Consider the following 17,500-nt stretch of genomic DNA (forward strand, 5'->3'; position numbering starts at 1 on the left):
ATATTGTCACTGCTTCTGACAGATTTGTGCGGCCTGGCTGGGGACAATTGCTAGTAGCTACAACTTGGTTACATTACTGCATCTATGTTCTAAATGTGGTTATGGTACCATATCTATGCAGTATGGTGATGTTCGCACTACACACTTTTACACGCCTAACCTACAGCTGCAATCAAAATGATTCAACTTCTATTGCAAATTAGGTTGATTAGTAAAAAATGTTTTTCCTGTTTTCAGTAAACCAATCAAACAACTAGAATTTAAATGGCTCAACAAAACTAATAAAACAAGTGGTTTCTCCAAATTCAACACAAAATGCCACCTTTACTGACTACAGTAATCTCAGAATTGTTCTGCCCTCTGAATAGAATCCCTCAAAAGACCTCAAATTTGCAATTTAGACGTGATCTCAAAGACACCAGATTCAGATCATCAAGAGACACATCAAATATCTGCACTGGCTAGGGGTTTAGGGGTTTGAAAACTCGGAGATTTGATTGCATGTTACAAATAGACATACGAGTGGTTGAAAAAGCTAAAAGAAAAAAATCATTGCCTTGCACAAACAAGAAAAAGGATACAGAAAGAATAGCAAAGGCATTGAATGTTCCTAGAGTTACAGTTGGCAGCATATTTCACAAATTAAAAGTTAAAGAAACACCTAAATACTAAACCATATACACAGTTATGACCGAAAGTGTTGGCACCATTGGAATTGTTATAAAATAATGAAGCATTTCTTCAAAACAATTATTGCAATTACACATGTTTTGCTATAGACAGGTTTGTTTCCATTGCGTGTATTGGAAAAACAATAAAAATATAAATAAAAAAAAAAGGCAAATGGGACATAATTCACACAAAATTCCAAAAATGGGTTGGGTTGGCATGCTAAACTTAATATATGGTTGCACCCCCTTTGGAATAAATAACTTCAATCATCAATTTAAGATCTCTCCACATGTGTTCATTGGGATTTAGATCCGGACTCATTGCTGCCAGTTCAGATCTCTCCAGCGCTTTGATTTCATCCAATTCTGGAGATGTCTTGAAGTATGTTTGGGGTCACTGACCTGCTGGAAGACCCATGACCTAGGACACAAACCCAGCTTTCTGACACTGGGCACTATATTGCGACCCAAAATCCTTTGGTAATCTTTATATTTCATGATGCCTTAAACAGTCAAGGAACCCAATGCCAGAGGCAGCAAAGCAAGCACAAAATATCTTTGAACCTCCACCATATTTGACTGTAGGTACTGTGTTCTTTTCTTTGTAGGCCTCGTTTAGTTTTTGGTAAACAGTAGAATGATGTGCTTTACCAAAAACGCTCTATCTTGGTCTCATCTGTCCACAAGATGTTTTACCCGAAGGATTTTGGCAAACTGCAGTCTAACTTTTTATGAATATGTGTCTGCAGTGGGGTTCTCCTGGGTTTCGTCCATAGCATTTGATGTCATTCAAATGTTGAGAGTTAGTTTGTGCTGACACTGATGCACCCTAAGCCTGCAGGACAGCTTGTATTCCTTTGAAACTTGATTGGGGCTGCTTATCCATAATCCAGACTATCCTGCGTTGCAACCTTTCATCAATTTTTCTGTTTTGCCTAAGTCCAGGGAGATTTGCTACAGTTCCATGGGCTGTGAACTTCTTGATTATGTTGTGTACCATGGACAAAGAAACATCAAGATCTCTGGCTGGAGATGGACTTGTCAACTTGAAACTGTTGATATTTTTTAACAAGTTTGGTTCTCAAATCCTTAGACAGTTCTCTTTTCCTCTTTCGGTTCTCCATGCTTAGTGTGGCACACACAGACACACAATGCAACGATTGAGGCAACTTCTCCCCTTTTCATCTGTTTTCAAGTGTGATTTTTATATTGCCCACACCCTTACTACCCAAAGGTGAGTTTGAATGAGCATCACAAATTTGTTTAACTACAATTTTGGAAAGATGACAACAATATTGTCAGGCCCATTGTTGGGTTTGTATGTGAAATTATGTCTAATTTGCGTTATTTTCCTCTGATATTTTGTGTTGTTCCAATACGCACAAAGGAAATAAAAGGTGTACAACAAAAATGTGTAATTGCAATAAATTTCTGGGAGAAATACTTCATTTTCTGGAACAATTTCAATGGTGCCAACAATTTCGTCCATGACTGTATATACTATATACTACTTGGATGTGGCAAAAAGAGGAAGCTGTCACAGGATGTCACCAAATTCCTGAGTAGCCAGGTGATCAAAAACCTGAAGTGATTGCAACATTTCGAACCAGTTAATTTCCGGAAGAGTTCACTATACTATGTATGCCAAACCCCACACCCCATACCCCACACCCCACCAGCAACAAACTGCGCTGTGCAGGCCAACAGAAAGTATACAAACAATGCAGCGTTCCGATATCAGCCGATCCAGAGGAAATCCTATGGATCTGAGTACAGAGAATGCACTGTCCAGTCTAAAAATGGCCTTAAAAGCTTGTGTGCTGATTTTAACATATTGGAATCATCATAAGCAGACAATAACAGGCATGTTATACGACATAAGAATGATTATTCACAAAATATACATGTGATAATATACAGCTACAGAGGTACCTCACATTTGCCGTTGATACAAACTCCCTGATATGTCCGGTCTCTGCAGCTTGTGCCGTCATGGGCTGGTACCAAGAGTTGCCTCTCTCTGGTTGTACTGGTGCACTGAAGATCACAAGGCTTACTGGAAATGCTGGTGTAGTCATCTAGGATTGGGGAATTAAAGGGATTATCCATAAAAATGTTAATGGTCAAAACATTAAACATTGAAACATAAAATAAAGGACTATGATGTTTTACAAGAAAATCAATCCACCAGGGCTGGGATCTCACTACCATTGTGCAGTAGAAGGAACAAGTACTGCCAACAATGCAAAATCTACTATCTAATATATAAAACTGAATGTGTGTATGTGTGTGTGTGTGTGTTTGTGTGCGTGTGTGCGCGCGCGCGTGCGTGCGTGCGTGCGTGTGTGTGTGTCCGGGATTGGCATCCGCACCGTCGCAGCTACAGCCACAAAATTTTGCACACTTCTGGACCCCGAAAGCGTCATAGGCTATGTTTGGAGGGGAAATTTTAACCCCGCGCTTTACAGTTATTCACCAGAAAACCTGCCTCCATTAAAGCGAATGGAGCTGGGAGCCATAGTGCAGCCAGAACTTCAGAAGAATGCGCAGCCACGCCCTTATATGGAATGTTGGCGTGTCACAATGCAGCCAGGGAAAGAGACAGACGCAGACAGGGAAAGAGACAGACACAAAGAGACAGACACAGACAAAGAGACAGACTGACAGGGAAAGAGACAGACACAGACAAAGAGACAGAGACAGACACAGGGAAAGAGAGGGAAAGAGACAGATAGGGTAAGAGACAGACAAAGATAGGTAAAGAGACAGACAAAGAGACAGACACAGGGAAATAGACAGAGGGAAAGAGACAGACAGGGAAAGAGAGGGAAAGAGATAGATAAGGAAAGTGACAGAGATAGATAGACAGACAGGGAAAGAGATATAGACAGACAGGGAAAGAGTTTGAGACAGACGGAGAAAGAGACAGAGACAGACAGGGAAAGAGACAGACAGACAGAAGGGGAGACAGACATTATAATTACATTTATATCTATTTGTTTTGTGGTTTTTGTGTGCAGAATACATTTTTGTTAATACATTCTATTTTGTTAACAGCAGTTGTTAACCCGGGCGAAGCTGGGTAGTACAGCTAGTGGTTAATAAAAATGAGCCAAAAACTCATAATTAGCAATATTCTAAATTTCCTTTCAAAAGAATTATTATACATAGTAGCTCACATTTATCAAAAATTACATCATTTGCGGCAAATGTATAGATTACTCAGTTCAACTCCTCAATCCATATTTATATGATAACGTGAGAAATGCGAAGGAATCCAGAAGCCGCAGAAATCTCAGGGTTAAAACTCTAACTTTAAAGTCCCATCATTAAAAAAAATTTAAAAATAATGAAAAACCATAATGAAAAACAGCAGATAAAGTCTACGTGTTTTGGGCATAAAAATGCCCGAAACGCGCAGATCTTGTCTACAGTTTTTCATTGTGGTTTTTAGTTTTTGTACCTTTTTTTTTAAATGATGGAACTCTAATAAAGTTGTAGTTTTAACCCTGAGATTTCTGTGGCTGCTGGATTCCTTCTCATTCCTGGTCTCTCTCACCTAAAAGCCGGTTCAGAGCCTCCGTGCACCGCACCTGTGCCACACTTGCTTAGTCTGGTGAGCTGAAAACTTTTTTTTCCTCTTTTGTTATACTTAGAAGATGGCGCATCTTAAAGGGAATCTATCACCAGGTTTCTGCTACCTTATCAGGGACCATCAACTTATTTCTGACTATTATGTAAAAATATATTCATAAATATGTCATTTTTCAAACAAAAAAAGGTTAAGCACTCGTATACGGCCTCCCATGTCCAGAATGACTGGGAGTGCCCGGTCCTGAACTTACAGCTGCATATATGCCTCTGAGGCTGATACTTAAGGTCAGCAGATCAGCAGTCCATACACGGACCATGAAACATGCCCATGTTTACTTACCAGGGTATAGGGGTACCCAACGGTGATACATTTTCCCAAATGCTTTGGCATTAAATGCAGAGCACTGATACTGTTTGAAGCTGGCAGATCCAGCTGGACAAACCTGGAGAGAAAGAATAACATATTTTAGCTCTGACATATAGATCCTGATATTTAGCGATTCTTAAAAACAGAACCTACATGAGAAGAAGCACGACATGTCCATTCTTTTGATAAAGCTCTGATCTATTCATCTAATTACTACAGATGACGAATAAAAATGAGATTTAATTTGTTTGCCCCTGAGGAAGCCGCACTTTGTTGGCGATACCTGTTGGTTTTTCTCCCCTATCTTTTCAATATTCATCACATAGGTTCAATCCTTTACGTCTTTTTCCTGACCCAATATTTATCAGGATTTTCTTTTATAATATTTTGATATTGATCTTCATCTGTCTTTTTGCCTTTGGTCATCTCTATTTATTGTGTCATATTACCTGCTCAATTGTGACAAGCATTGCTATATTTATATTGACTGTTGTACCTATTATTAGAATTCTATGTAATATGTGATAATATACAGAAATGATGGGCTTGTCTATATATTTTTTCATAGTTATTGAGTTATTTTAAGTGTTTAATTATTTTTCTTGTGTCTTATATTTCAATAAACTTTTGTTATTTATAAGTGATCCTTTTTCTTATCCGTACGTACTTCTTTTACTTGTTATGTGTTGTTAATGAGGACTAAAGAGTTTGGAGAATAATTGACAGTAAATTAAATTATCATTACCAAATTATATAATATCCCTAAGTAATAGGGACATAGGGTTATTAATTTACTCTGACAAATAAATGATGCCAATGGCAAAAATTAGCTGATTTATTTTTAATTTTAGTCCTAAGCACAAATGTCCCAATTAGGTCCAAAAGCTTGCGCTGAATTAAATTCTTAAATTGTCAGCGTGTCAATTAACCAGCCTTGTAGAAATTAATAACATAGTATTTATTTTTAGTATAGAAACTTTGCAATATCTTTTAAGAATATGTTTTCTTTCTCCAAGCCACTTCAAGCTCCCCCTTAGCTGGATTCACGGCCACACTGCTCAGCTTACAGAGGGAATTTAGGGATGCTTGTCTTGTCCAGGTCCGATCTGATGTATTTTTGCTATGACTGGCTTTTACCATAGCTAGGACTAGGATGAACTTATGTAGAAATTGGCACTCACCAGTTCTTGCTGTGCAGAAGATTATTTATTCAAACGTTACATGTGTGGGGGGACCAGCTGAAGCACTGAGTGAAAGTGCGAAACGGCCGTCGTCTGACGTGTCTGGTGGTCCGCTCCCTCCCCGACAGCCCCCCCACACATGTAACTTCCACATTTGAATAAATAATCTTCTGCACAGCAAGAACTGGTGAGTGCCATTTCTCCATAAGTTCATGTTACTTTATTCTCATCTATAATGAGCACCCCAGAGCAGCACCGATTTTTGCCTGTTTGCTATGGACTTTAATTATACGGCAGGTGAACGAATATGTGAAGCAGTGCCCTGGATTCTTCTCTAACTTGGTGCTAGGACTAGGATGTCATGTGCACACAGTCAGACATACCCCCTCCTGTGATTGACACCTCACTGTCAATATACAATCTCTACAGAGAGCCTGTGTGGGCGGGGACAGCTCTCTCAGCTCTGCTACATGTCTAGATCTAAAAATTCTGATTGTGTTAGAACGGCTGCACCCAGTAATCTAAGTGATACAACCTTAGATTCAGGATCTCTTTGTCTAGATCATGTTGCTCTTAGATAAGGTAGCAAAAACCTGCTGACAGATTCCCTGTAAGGGGTACTTTGCATGCTGCGACATTACAAGCCGATTGTAGCGATGCCGAGCGCAAAAGTTCCGGCCCCCGTCGCAGATGCGATATCTGATAGCTGCCGTAGCGAACATTATCACTACGGCAGCTTCACATGCACTCACCTGCCCTGCGACATCGCTCTGGCCGGCGACCCGCCTCCTTCCTAAGGGGGCGGGTCGTGCGGCGTCACATGGCAGTCGGCCAATAGAAGCGGAGGGGCGGAGATGAGCGAGACGTAAACATCCCGCGCACCTCCTTCCTCATTGCAGGCGGGATGCAGGTAAGGCGATGTTCCTCGCTCCTGCGGCTTCATACACAGCGATGTGTGCTGCCGCAGGAACGAGGAACAACACCGTACCTATCGCTACAGCGAAATTATGGAAATGACCGACACTACACAGATCACCGATTTTGCGACGTCGTTACCAGCGCCGGATGTGCGTCACTTTCGATTTGACCCCGACGAGATCGCAGTAGCGATGTCGCAACGTGCAAAGTACCCCTAAGGCCTGTTTCAGATGTCAGTGATTCTGGTACGTATGTGCTTTTTTTATACATACCAGAATCACTGACATACGCACACCCATTATAATCAATGGGTCAGCGCACACATCAGTGATTTTTCACTGTCTGTCTCCGTGCAGCGTACACCGTGTCCGTGATTGCCGCACGGAGACAAGTCCGCTTTTTTCTGGCATCACTGATGTCCCATGGACCACACTATGGTGTGATCTGTGAAACATGTACCAAAAAAAAACGTGCATTGATAATAAAAAGCATTTTCAACTCACCTTCTCCAGCGACGCTCTGTGCGGCCTCTGCTCTCTGCAGCTTCCTGGCCTGCTCATTATGGCATGCATATTCATGTAAGCAGCCAGAACCGACCCGGAAGTAGCTGCAGAGGTGAGAGACAGCGGGACCCGGACGCTGCAGAGCTGGAGACTTCAGCACCATGGACAGCAGGAACGGGACAGGTGAGGATACGTCCATATGCAATCATGGAGTACGGATCACGTATCACAGATTGCACACGGACAACCCACATGTGCTGTGATTCACGGCACAAGGAGAAACACATGCGTTTTTTACACGTCAGTGAAAAACGTCTGTGTCTTTCACCGACGTGTGAAACAGGCCTAAAAGAGATATCTGGTCTTTTGCGCTGTATTAAACAAGAACAAGCATGTCTAGTTGGAAATGTGGCCGGAAGCGTGACCCATTCTCGTCAGCTATACCAGAGAATCCTAAGGCGGGCTTTACACGTTGCGACATCGGTAACAATATATCATCGGGGTCACGTCGTTAGTGACGCACATCCGGCTCCGTTAGCGACATCGCAGTGTGTAAACCCTAGGAGCGACGATCACCGGTCGCAAAAACGGCAAAAATCGTCGCTCCTTTTTATAATATCACTGCTGCCGGTACGATGTTGTTCCTAGTTCCTGCAGCACCACACATCGCTGTGTGTGAAGCCGCAGGAACGACAAACATCTCCTTACCTGTGTGTCGCCAGCAATGCGGAAGAAAGAAGGTGGGCGGGATGTTATGTCCCGCTCATCTCCGCCCCTCCGCTTCTATTGGCCGGCCGCTTAGTGACGTCGCGGGGACGCTGAACGCACCTCCCCCTTGAAGGAGAAATTGTTCAGCGGTCACAGCGACGTCGCCGACCAGGTATTTGCGTATGAAGCTGCCGTAGCGATAATGTACGCTACGGCAGCAATCACCACATATCGCATGTGTGACGGGGGCGGTTGCTATCGCGCTCGACATCACTAGCATTTGCTAGCTATGTCACAGCGTGTAAAGTACCCCTTACAGCGTGTGGTATGTACAATGTAAGGATTGCAAAGTCTGCAGTTATATACAGTGACTGTGGATTATTAGCAATAGACTGGACAGCGCCTTTGAAATACCCCAGAAATGTACAGATTGAATTACATCTTAATGCTACATTCTGTTTGAAATGGTGTCCGATTTTAAGACAATCTAGCCTATGTTTACACCTTCTATTAATTAGTTTACTTTGTGCCAGAAAGCTGCACTTTGGTGCATTTTGTTTTGTAGAGTGTGTTGCATGTTATACCATGCCCCTTTTCACTGAGGTTCACTCCTCTTAGTGGGACAAGCCATAAAACGTCTTTGAACCACAACATAAATATGAATAAAGTCATGAAAGCACAGTTTTTTTGCACAAATTTCACAAGAATCCTAGTGAATTTAGCTTGATAAATATGCCCTATAGCAGAGGTCCCCAACATTCAGCTCTGAGTGAGGTTCGCGAGCCACATTCAGCTGTGAGCGACCCTCGCAAGCCACATTCAGCTCTGAGCGAGGTTTTCGAGCCACATTCAGCTCTGAGCGGGGTTCGTGAGCCATATTCAGCTCTGAGCGAGGTTCGCGAGCCACATTCAGCTTTGAGCGAGGTTTGCAAGCCATATTCTGCTCTGAGCAAGGTTTGCGAGCCACATTCAGCTTTGAGCGAGGTTTGCAAGCCATATTCAGCTCTGAGCAAGGTTCGCGAGGCATATTCAGCTCTGAGTGAGGTTCGCGAGCCACATTCAGCTCTGAGTGACCCTCGCGAGCCACATTCAGCTCTGAGTGACCCTCGCGAGCAACATTCAGCTCTGAGCGGGGTTTGTGAGCCACATTCAGCTCTGAGCGAGGTTCGCGAGCAACATTCAGCTCTGAGCAGGGTTCGCGAGCCACATTCAGCTCTGAGCAGGGTTCGCGAGCCACATTCAGCTCTGAGCAGGGTTCGTGAGCCACATTCAGCTCTGAGCAGGGTTCGCGAGCCACATTCAGCTCTGAGCAAGGTTTACAAGCCATATTCAGCTCTGAGCGGGGTTCGTAAGCCACATTCAGCTCTGAGCGACCCTCGCGAGCCATATTCAGCTCTGAGCGACCCTCGCGAGCCATATTCAGCTCTGAGCGGGGTTCGTGAGTCACATTCAGCTCTGAGTGGGGTTCGGGAGCCATATTCTGCTCTGAGCAAGGTTTGCGAGCCACATTCAGCTCTGAGTGGGGTTCATGAGCCACATTCAGCTCTGAGTGGGGTTCGCGAGCCACATTCAGCTCTGAGCAGGGTTCGCGAGCCATATTCAGCTCTAGGCAAGGTTTGCAAGCCACATTCATCTCTCATCGATGTTCGCGAGCCACATCCAGTGCTGAACAAGGATCGCGAGCCACATGCAGCTCTGAGCGACGCTTGCGAGCCATGTCCAGCTCTGAATGAATCTCGCGAGCCACATCCAGCTCTGAGTGACTTTTGCAAGCCACATTCAGCTCCAGTACCTCACAGTAATGACAGCTAGAGCCACTATTACCGGTATAATGACACCCAAAGCTTTTCCACAGAAATTTCATTGAAACGCTATATCAAGATCCAGGGGTACCGACCTTACCCCTAATCAGACCTGCTCTTCTAAGTACAGTTATTCACAAAAGTCACCATTTTGAGACCTCTGCTTCAAAACTGGGTGCTGTTTCATAGATGTTTATACACCAAGCTGGAATACAGCCTCGAGCCACACATCACAGGCACGCCAGCCACATGTGGCTCCGAGGTACAGGTTGGGGACTCCTGCTCTATAGCATTAAACAGTGGACAAAAAAAAAAATTAAAACAATAATGCATACCTAAAATCAGACATACTACCACCAATGTACGGATTTTGGTACCGCACCGCTCGCTATTCTGTAAAAGGGGTGAATTAATACAACACATTGTCCACTTCAAAGGCCCCGCAGAAATCTATGGCGCGGCTGCAGGCTACACATGCTTGTGAATGAGCTAGCCGTACTTATGTGGTGCCCGTAGAATGATATACGAGTTTGGCAGGATTATATGTGGGTAATTACATGCTTTATGTGGAGTAATGACAGGGCTATGTGTGGATAATTGCAGGCTTCTGCAGCACAGAGCTGTAGTAAGTGTAATGGGTAACAATCACTTTGCATTCGCTCATTCATTGTAGCGGGTTGCAATGATCATTTACAAATCGCTGTCTGCACTTTACAAAGGAGCCAGACTGTGCTTATCTAGTGCTATACGCTATAACTCCTGCACCGGAATATCACTCACATTTCAATGTAACCACCTCCCAAAATACTACTCTGCACAAAATTTTGGCACCTCACAAAAATAACTCTGTTTTGGGTGAACAGGAATGCAGCCCAAGCTATGTATAGTTTATATGCGGGTTGGAGGGGTCATAAAACAAGTATATAGATACTATAAAGGGACACGTGATTGTCTTTAGTTATTATGCATTTTCAATATTGTAAAGGCTCCTTATTACCAATGAACTAGAAGGAGCAATGACGGGTGAGAAGAGAAGAAAGCAACGGCGACTGCAGCGCACCGGAGCGTGGAGAATGGGGGAGATAATGGATTCAATAGATAAAAAGAGCTGCAAATCACGCCACCAAAGGGCTATCATGTGAGGTCACATTGCGATGAATGCCAGTGGGGTCGAATTGGGACCTACCACCTACTACCACGGAAATAACATGACACCTGTCTGCAATTTGGCTATTTTTTTGTACAACCAAATTGCCACGTTGAAACAGATGCCTGACAGCAAATCGCAAACTAGTTGCGCAAATGTTTTTGGTGATATCTAAAAATGTAAAACCAAAGACCAGGTTTGGTTAGGTCATGGGCACACCTGTGAAGTGAAGACCATTTCCGGTGACTACCTCTTGAAGATCATCAAGAGAATGTCAAGAGTGTGCAAAGCAGTAATCACAGCAAAAGGTGGCTACTGTGAAGAACCTAGAATATAACACAGATTTTCAGTTGTTTCACACTTTTTTGTTAAGTTTTTCATGCCACATGTGTTAATTTATAGTTTTGATGCCTTCAATGTGAATCTACAATTTTCAGTAATGAAAACAAAGAAAACTCTTTGAATGAGAAGGTGTGTCCAAACCTTTGGTCTGTACTGTATATATATATATATATATATTTTTATATATATATATATATATATATATATATATATATATATATATATACACACACACATTACATATATATATATATATATATATATATATATATACACTGTATAAATATATATCTAATTTATAAAGCTGAATGTGTGTATGTGTGTATATGTGTGTGTGTGTGTGTGTGTGTGTGTGTGTGTGTGTGTGTGTGTGTGTGTGTGTATGTCCGGGATTGGCATCTGCACTGTTGCAGCTGCAGCCATAAAATTTTGCACACTCACACTTCTGGACCCCGAGAGAGTCATATTCTATGTTTTGAGAGGAAATTTTAACCCTGCGCTTTACAGTTATTCACCAAAAAACCTGCCTTCATTAAAGCGAATGGAGCTGGGAGCAACAGTGCAGCCAAAACGTCAGAAGAATGCGCAGCCACGCCCTTATATGGAATGTTGGCCTGTCACAATGCAGCCAGGGAAAGAGGCAGACACAGACAGGGAAAGAAGCAGAGACAGACAGGCTAAGAAACAGACATAGACAGGGTAAGAGACAGACAGGGAAAGAGAGTGACAGGGTAAGAGACAGACACAGACAGGTAAAGAGACAGACACAGACAAAGACAGAGACAGACACAGGAAAACAGACAGACAGGGAAAGAGAGGCAAAGAGACAGACAGGGTAAGAGACAAACAAAGACAGGTAAAGAGACAGACAAAGAGACAGACACAGGGAAAGAGACAGAGGGAAAGAGACCACAGGGAAAGAGACAGAGGGAAAGAGACAGACAGGGAAAGAGAGGGAAAGAGACACACACAGGGAAAGAGACAGACAGGGAAAGTGACAGAGATAGATAGACAGACAGGGAAAGAGATAGATAGACAGACAGGTAAAGAGATTGAGACAGACGGAGAAAGAGACAGAGACAGTCAGAGACAGACAGGGAAAGAGACAGACAGACAAAGAGATAGAGAGAGAGACAGAGAGATATATACAGAGGGGGAGACAGACATTATAATTACATTTATATATGTTTGTTTTGTGGTGTTTGTGTGCAGAATACATTTTTGTTAATACATTCTATTTTGTTAACAGCAGTTATTAACCCGGGCGAAGCCGGGTAGTACAGCTAGTCTAATATATAAAGCTGAATGTGTGTATGTGTGTATGTCCGGGATTGGCATCTGCACCGTCGCAGCTACTGCCACAAAATTTTGCACACTCACACTTCTGGACCCCGAGAGCGTCATAGGCTATGTTTTGAGGGGAAATTTTAAACCTGCTCTTTACAGTTATTCACAAAAAAAACTGCCTCCATTAAAGCGAATGGAGCTGGGAGCTACAGTGCAGCCAGAACGTCAGAAGAATGCGCAGCCACGCCCCTATATGGAATGTTGGCGTGTCACAATGCAGCCAGGGAAAGAGACAAGACACAGACAGGGTAAGAAACAGACATAGACAGGGTAAGAGACAGACACAAAGAGACAGACACAGACAAAGAGACAGACTGACAGGGAAAGAGACAGACAGGGAAAGAGACAGACAGGTTAAGAGACAGACACAGACAAAGAGACAGACAGACACAGGGAAACAGACAGACAGGGAACGAGAGGGAAAGAGCCAGACAGAGAAAGAGAGGGAAAGAGAGACACAGGGAAAGAGACAGATAGGGAAAGTGACAGAGATAGACAGACAAGGAAAGAGATAGATAGACAGACAGAGCAAGAGATTGAGACAGACAGAGAAAGAGACAGAGACAGTCAGAGACAGACAGGGAAAGAGACAGACAGACAAAGATAGAGAGACAGAGAGATATATACAGAGGGGGAGACAGAAAGAGAATGGGAAAGAAACAGAGAGACAGTTACTATCCCGGGCGTTAATATATTCTATTTATACATTTTATCCCGGGAATGTTAATACATTCTATTTTGTTAACAGCAGTTATTAACCCGGGCGAAGCCCTTATATGGAATGTTGGCGTGTCACAATGCAGCCAGGGAAAGAGACAGACGCAGACAGGGAAAGAGGCAGACACAGACAGGGTGTAAGAAACAGACATAGACAGGGTAAGAGACAGACGCAAAGAGACAGACACAGACAAAGAGACAGACTGACAGGGAAAGAGACAGACAGGGAATGAGAGGGAAAGAGAGAGACAGGTTAAGAGACAGACACAGACAGGTAAAGAGACAGACACAGACAAAGAGACAGAGACAGACACAGGGAAACAGACAGACAAGGAAAGAGAGGGAAAAAGACAGACAGGGTAAGAGACAGACAAAGACAGGTAAAGAGACAGACAAAGACAGAGGGAAAGAGACAGACACAGGGAAAGAGAGGGAAAGAGACAGACAGGGAAAGAAACAGACAGCGAAAGTGACAGAGATACAGTTAGGTCCAGAAATATTTGGACAGTGACACAATTTTCGCGAGTTGGGCTCTGCATGCCACCACATTGGATTTGAAATGAAATCTCTACAACAGAATTCAAGTGCAAATTGTAACGTTTAATTTGAAGGTTTGAACAAAAATATCTGATAGAAATTGTAGGAATTGTACACATTTCTTTACAAACACTCCACATTTTAGGAGGTCAAAAGTAATTGGACAAATAAACCAAACCCAAACAAAATATTTTTATTTTCAATATTTTGTTGCGAATCCTTTGGAGGCAATCACTGCCTTAAGTCTGGAACCCATAGACATCACCAAACGCTGGGTTTCCTCCTTCTTAATGCTTTGCCAGGCCTTTACAGCCGCAGCCTTCAGGTCTTGCTTGTTTGTGGGTCTTTCCGTCTTAAGTCTGGATTTGAGCAAGTGAAATGCATGCTCAATTGGGTTAAGATCTGGTGATTGACTTGGCCATTGCAGAATGTTCCACTTTTTTGCACTCATGAACTCCTGGGTAGCTTTGGCTGTATGCTTGGGGTCATTGTCCATCTGTACTATGAAGCGCCGTCCGATCAACTTTGCGGCATTTGGCTGAATCTGGGCTGAAAGTATATCCCGGTACACTTCAGAATTCATCCGGCTACTCTTGTCTGCTGTTATGTCATCAATAAACACAAGTGACCCAGTGCCATTGAAAGCCATGCATGCCCATGCCATCACGTTGCCTCCACCATGTTTTACAGAGGATGTGGTGTGCCTTGGATCATGTGCCGTTCCCTTTCTTCTCCAAACTTTTTTCTTCCCATCATTCTGGTACAGGTTGATCTTGGTCTCATCTGTCCATAGAATACTTTTCCAGAACTGAGCTGGCTTCATGAGGTGTTTTTCAGCAAATGTAACTCTGGCCTGTCTATTTTTGGAATTGATGAATGGTTTGCATCTAGATGTGAACCCTTTGTATTTACTTTCATGGAGTCTTCTCTTTACAGTTGACTTAGAGACAGATACATCTACTTCACTGAGAGTGTTCTGGACTTCAGTTGATGTTGTGAACGGGTTCTTCTTCACCAAAGAAAGTATGCGGCGATCATCCACCACTGTTGTCATCCGTGGACGCCCAGGCCTTTTTGAGTTCCCAAGCTCACCAGTCAATTCCTTTTTTCTCAGAATGTACCCGACTGTTGATTTTGCTACTCCAAGCATGTCTGCTATCTCTCTGATGGATTTTTTCTTTTTTTTCAGCCTCAGGATGTTCTGCTTCACCTCAATTGAGAGTTCCTTAGACTGCATGTTGTCTGGTCACAGCAACAGCTTCCAAATGCAAAACCACACACCTGTAATCAACCCCAGATCTTTTAACTTCTTCATTGATTACAGGTTAACGAGGGAGACGCCTTCAGAGTTAATGGCAGCCCTTAGAGTCCCTTGTCCAATTACTTTTGGTCCCTTGAAAAAGAGGAGGCTATGCATTACAGAGCTATGATTCCTAAACCCTTTCTCCGATTTGGATGTGAAAACTCTCATATTGCAGCTGGGAGTGTGCACTTTCAGCCCATATTATATATAGAATTGTATTTCTGAACATGTTTTTGTAAACAGCTAAAATAACAAAACTTGTGTCACTGTCCAAATATTTCTGGACCTAACTGTAGATAGACAGACAGGGAAAGAGATTGAGACAGACGGAGAAAGAGACAGAAACAGTCAGAGACAGACAGGGAAAGATACAGGCAGACAAAGAGATAGAGAGACAGAGAGATATATACAGAGGGGGAGACAGACAGAGAACGGGAGAGAAACAGAGATACAGTTACTATCCCGGGCAGCGGATATTGTGTGCAGAATTAATTTTTGTTAATACATTCTATTTTGTTAACAACAGTTATTAACGCGGACGAAGCCGTGTAGTACAGCTAGTTGATTATAAATGACATGGTAGCCTATTAATTTACAGAGCTGCCTTCACAATTTTATTGGATGTGGTGGGATCAGCAAAATTCTTTACACTTATCTTACATATTAGTTGAGGTTTTATAATTTCTCCACATCTGATTTCTTTACAGTCTCTAATATAAAACTTCACTTTCCAGGATTCAACCAACCAGACCCAATTCTAGACAGTGAGAGCAATCAATCATTTTTCAACTGGGTAACACGGTACCAAAACCTTTTTCTTTTAACCAATTCTAGACAGAAACAGGTAAACGCACGGAACGTGTGCTCAGCAGTCTGCAGATTGAGTTTTGCCACAATCCCCATCAATCAATGAATGTCTGTTGCCTACCTGTTTCTGACACAGCTGGTATTGTTTGGCCTGACCCCCACATACAGTGTTATCCAATCCTGCAACCGTCTGGAGTCTGTGGGAGACAACACACATCTTTAAATCACAAAAATAAGCAGCCTATGAAAAACTTAGTGTAATCGTGCATTCTGTATTATAACAGTGGGTTCTTCTGAATACAAGATACCGATATCAGTGTTGTCAAGACCCCTCATCTGCTGCGAGTGTGAGCCGAGCGTCATCTGCTGCGAGCGTGAGCCGAGAGTCATCTGCTGCGAGCGTGAGCTGAGCGTCATCTGCTGCGAGTGTGAGCCGAGCGTCATCTGCTGCGAGCGTGAGCTGAGCGTCATCTGCTGCGAGCGTGAGCTGAGCGTCATCTGCTGCGAGAGTGAGCCGAGCGTCATCTGCTGCGAGCGTGAGCTGAGCGTCATCTGCTGCGAGCGTGAGCTGAGCGTCATCTGCTGCGAGCATGAGCTGAGCGTCATCTGCTGCGAGCATGAGCTGAGCGTCATCTGCTGCGAGCGCGAGCCGAGTGTCATCTGCTGCGAGCGCGAGCCGAGTGTCATCTGCTGCGAGCGCGAGCCGAGTGTCATCTGCTGCGAGCGCGAGCCGAGTGTCATCTGCTGCGAGCGCGAGCCGAGTGTCATCTGCTGCGAGCGCGAGCCGAGTGTCATCTGCTGCGAGCGTGAGCCGAGTGTCATCTGCTGCGAGCGTGAGCAGAGTGTCATCTGCTGCGAGCGTGAGCAGAGTGTCATCTACTGCGAGCGTGAGCAGAGTGTCATCTACTGCGAGCGTGAGCAGAGTGTCATCTACTGCGAGCGTGAGCAGAGTGTCATCTGCTGCGAGTGTGAGCCGAGCGTCATCTGCTGCGAGCGTGCGCCGAGCGTCATCTGCTGCGAGCGTGAGCCGAGCGTCATCTGCTGCGAGCGTGAGCCGAGCGTCATCTACTGCGAGCGTGAGCCGAGCGTCATCTGCTGCGAGCGTGAACCGAGCGTCATCTGCTACGAACGTGAGCTGAGCGTCATCTGTTGGGAGCGTGAGCCGAGCGTCATTTGCTGCGAGCGTGAGCCGAGTGTCACCTGCTGCGAGCGTGAGCCGAGCGTCATCTGCTGCGAGCATGAGCCGAGCGTCATCTGCTACGAGCGTGAGCCGAGCGTCATCTGCTACGAGCGTGAGCTGAGCGTCATCTGTTGGGAGCGTGAGCCGAGCGTCATTTGCTGTGAGCGTGAGCCGAGTGTCACCTGCTGCGAGCGTGAGCCGAGCGTCATTTGCTGGAGCGTGAGCCGAGCGTCATCTGCTGCGAGCGTGAGCCGAGCGTCATCTGCTGCGAGCGTGAGCCAAGTGTCATCTGCTGCGAGCATGAGCCGAGTGTCATCTGCTGCGAGCGTGAGCCGGGTGTCATCTGCTGCGAGCGTGAGTCGAGGGTCATCTGCTG

General features: G+C 44.2%; 1 protein-coding gene across 1 annotated transcript in view; it reads right to left on the reverse strand.

Annotated features, from left to right (window-relative positions):
* Positions 1–17,500, reverse strand: part of LOC142249022 (ADAMTS-like protein 2) — a 101,366-nt gene that overhangs the window by 48,470 nt on the left and 35,396 nt on the right. Inside the window, exons 3-5 of the mRNA XM_075320580.1 lie at positions 16,066–16,141; positions 4,606–4,708; positions 2,604–2,749 (exon numbers count right to left, since the gene is read on the reverse strand). Of these exons, the coding sequence (XP_075176695.1) occupies positions 2,604–2,749; positions 4,606–4,708; positions 16,066–16,141 (325 nt within the window). The remainder of the gene's footprint in view (positions 1–2,603; positions 2,750–4,605; positions 4,709–16,065; positions 16,142–17,500) is intronic.

This window comes from Anomaloglossus baeobatrachus, chromosome 8 (genome assembly GCF_048569485.1).
Source record: "Anomaloglossus baeobatrachus isolate aAnoBae1 chromosome 8, aAnoBae1.hap1, whole genome shotgun sequence".
In the NCBI taxonomy this organism is placed as follows: Eukaryota; Metazoa; Chordata; class Amphibia; order Anura; family Aromobatidae; genus Anomaloglossus; species Anomaloglossus baeobatrachus.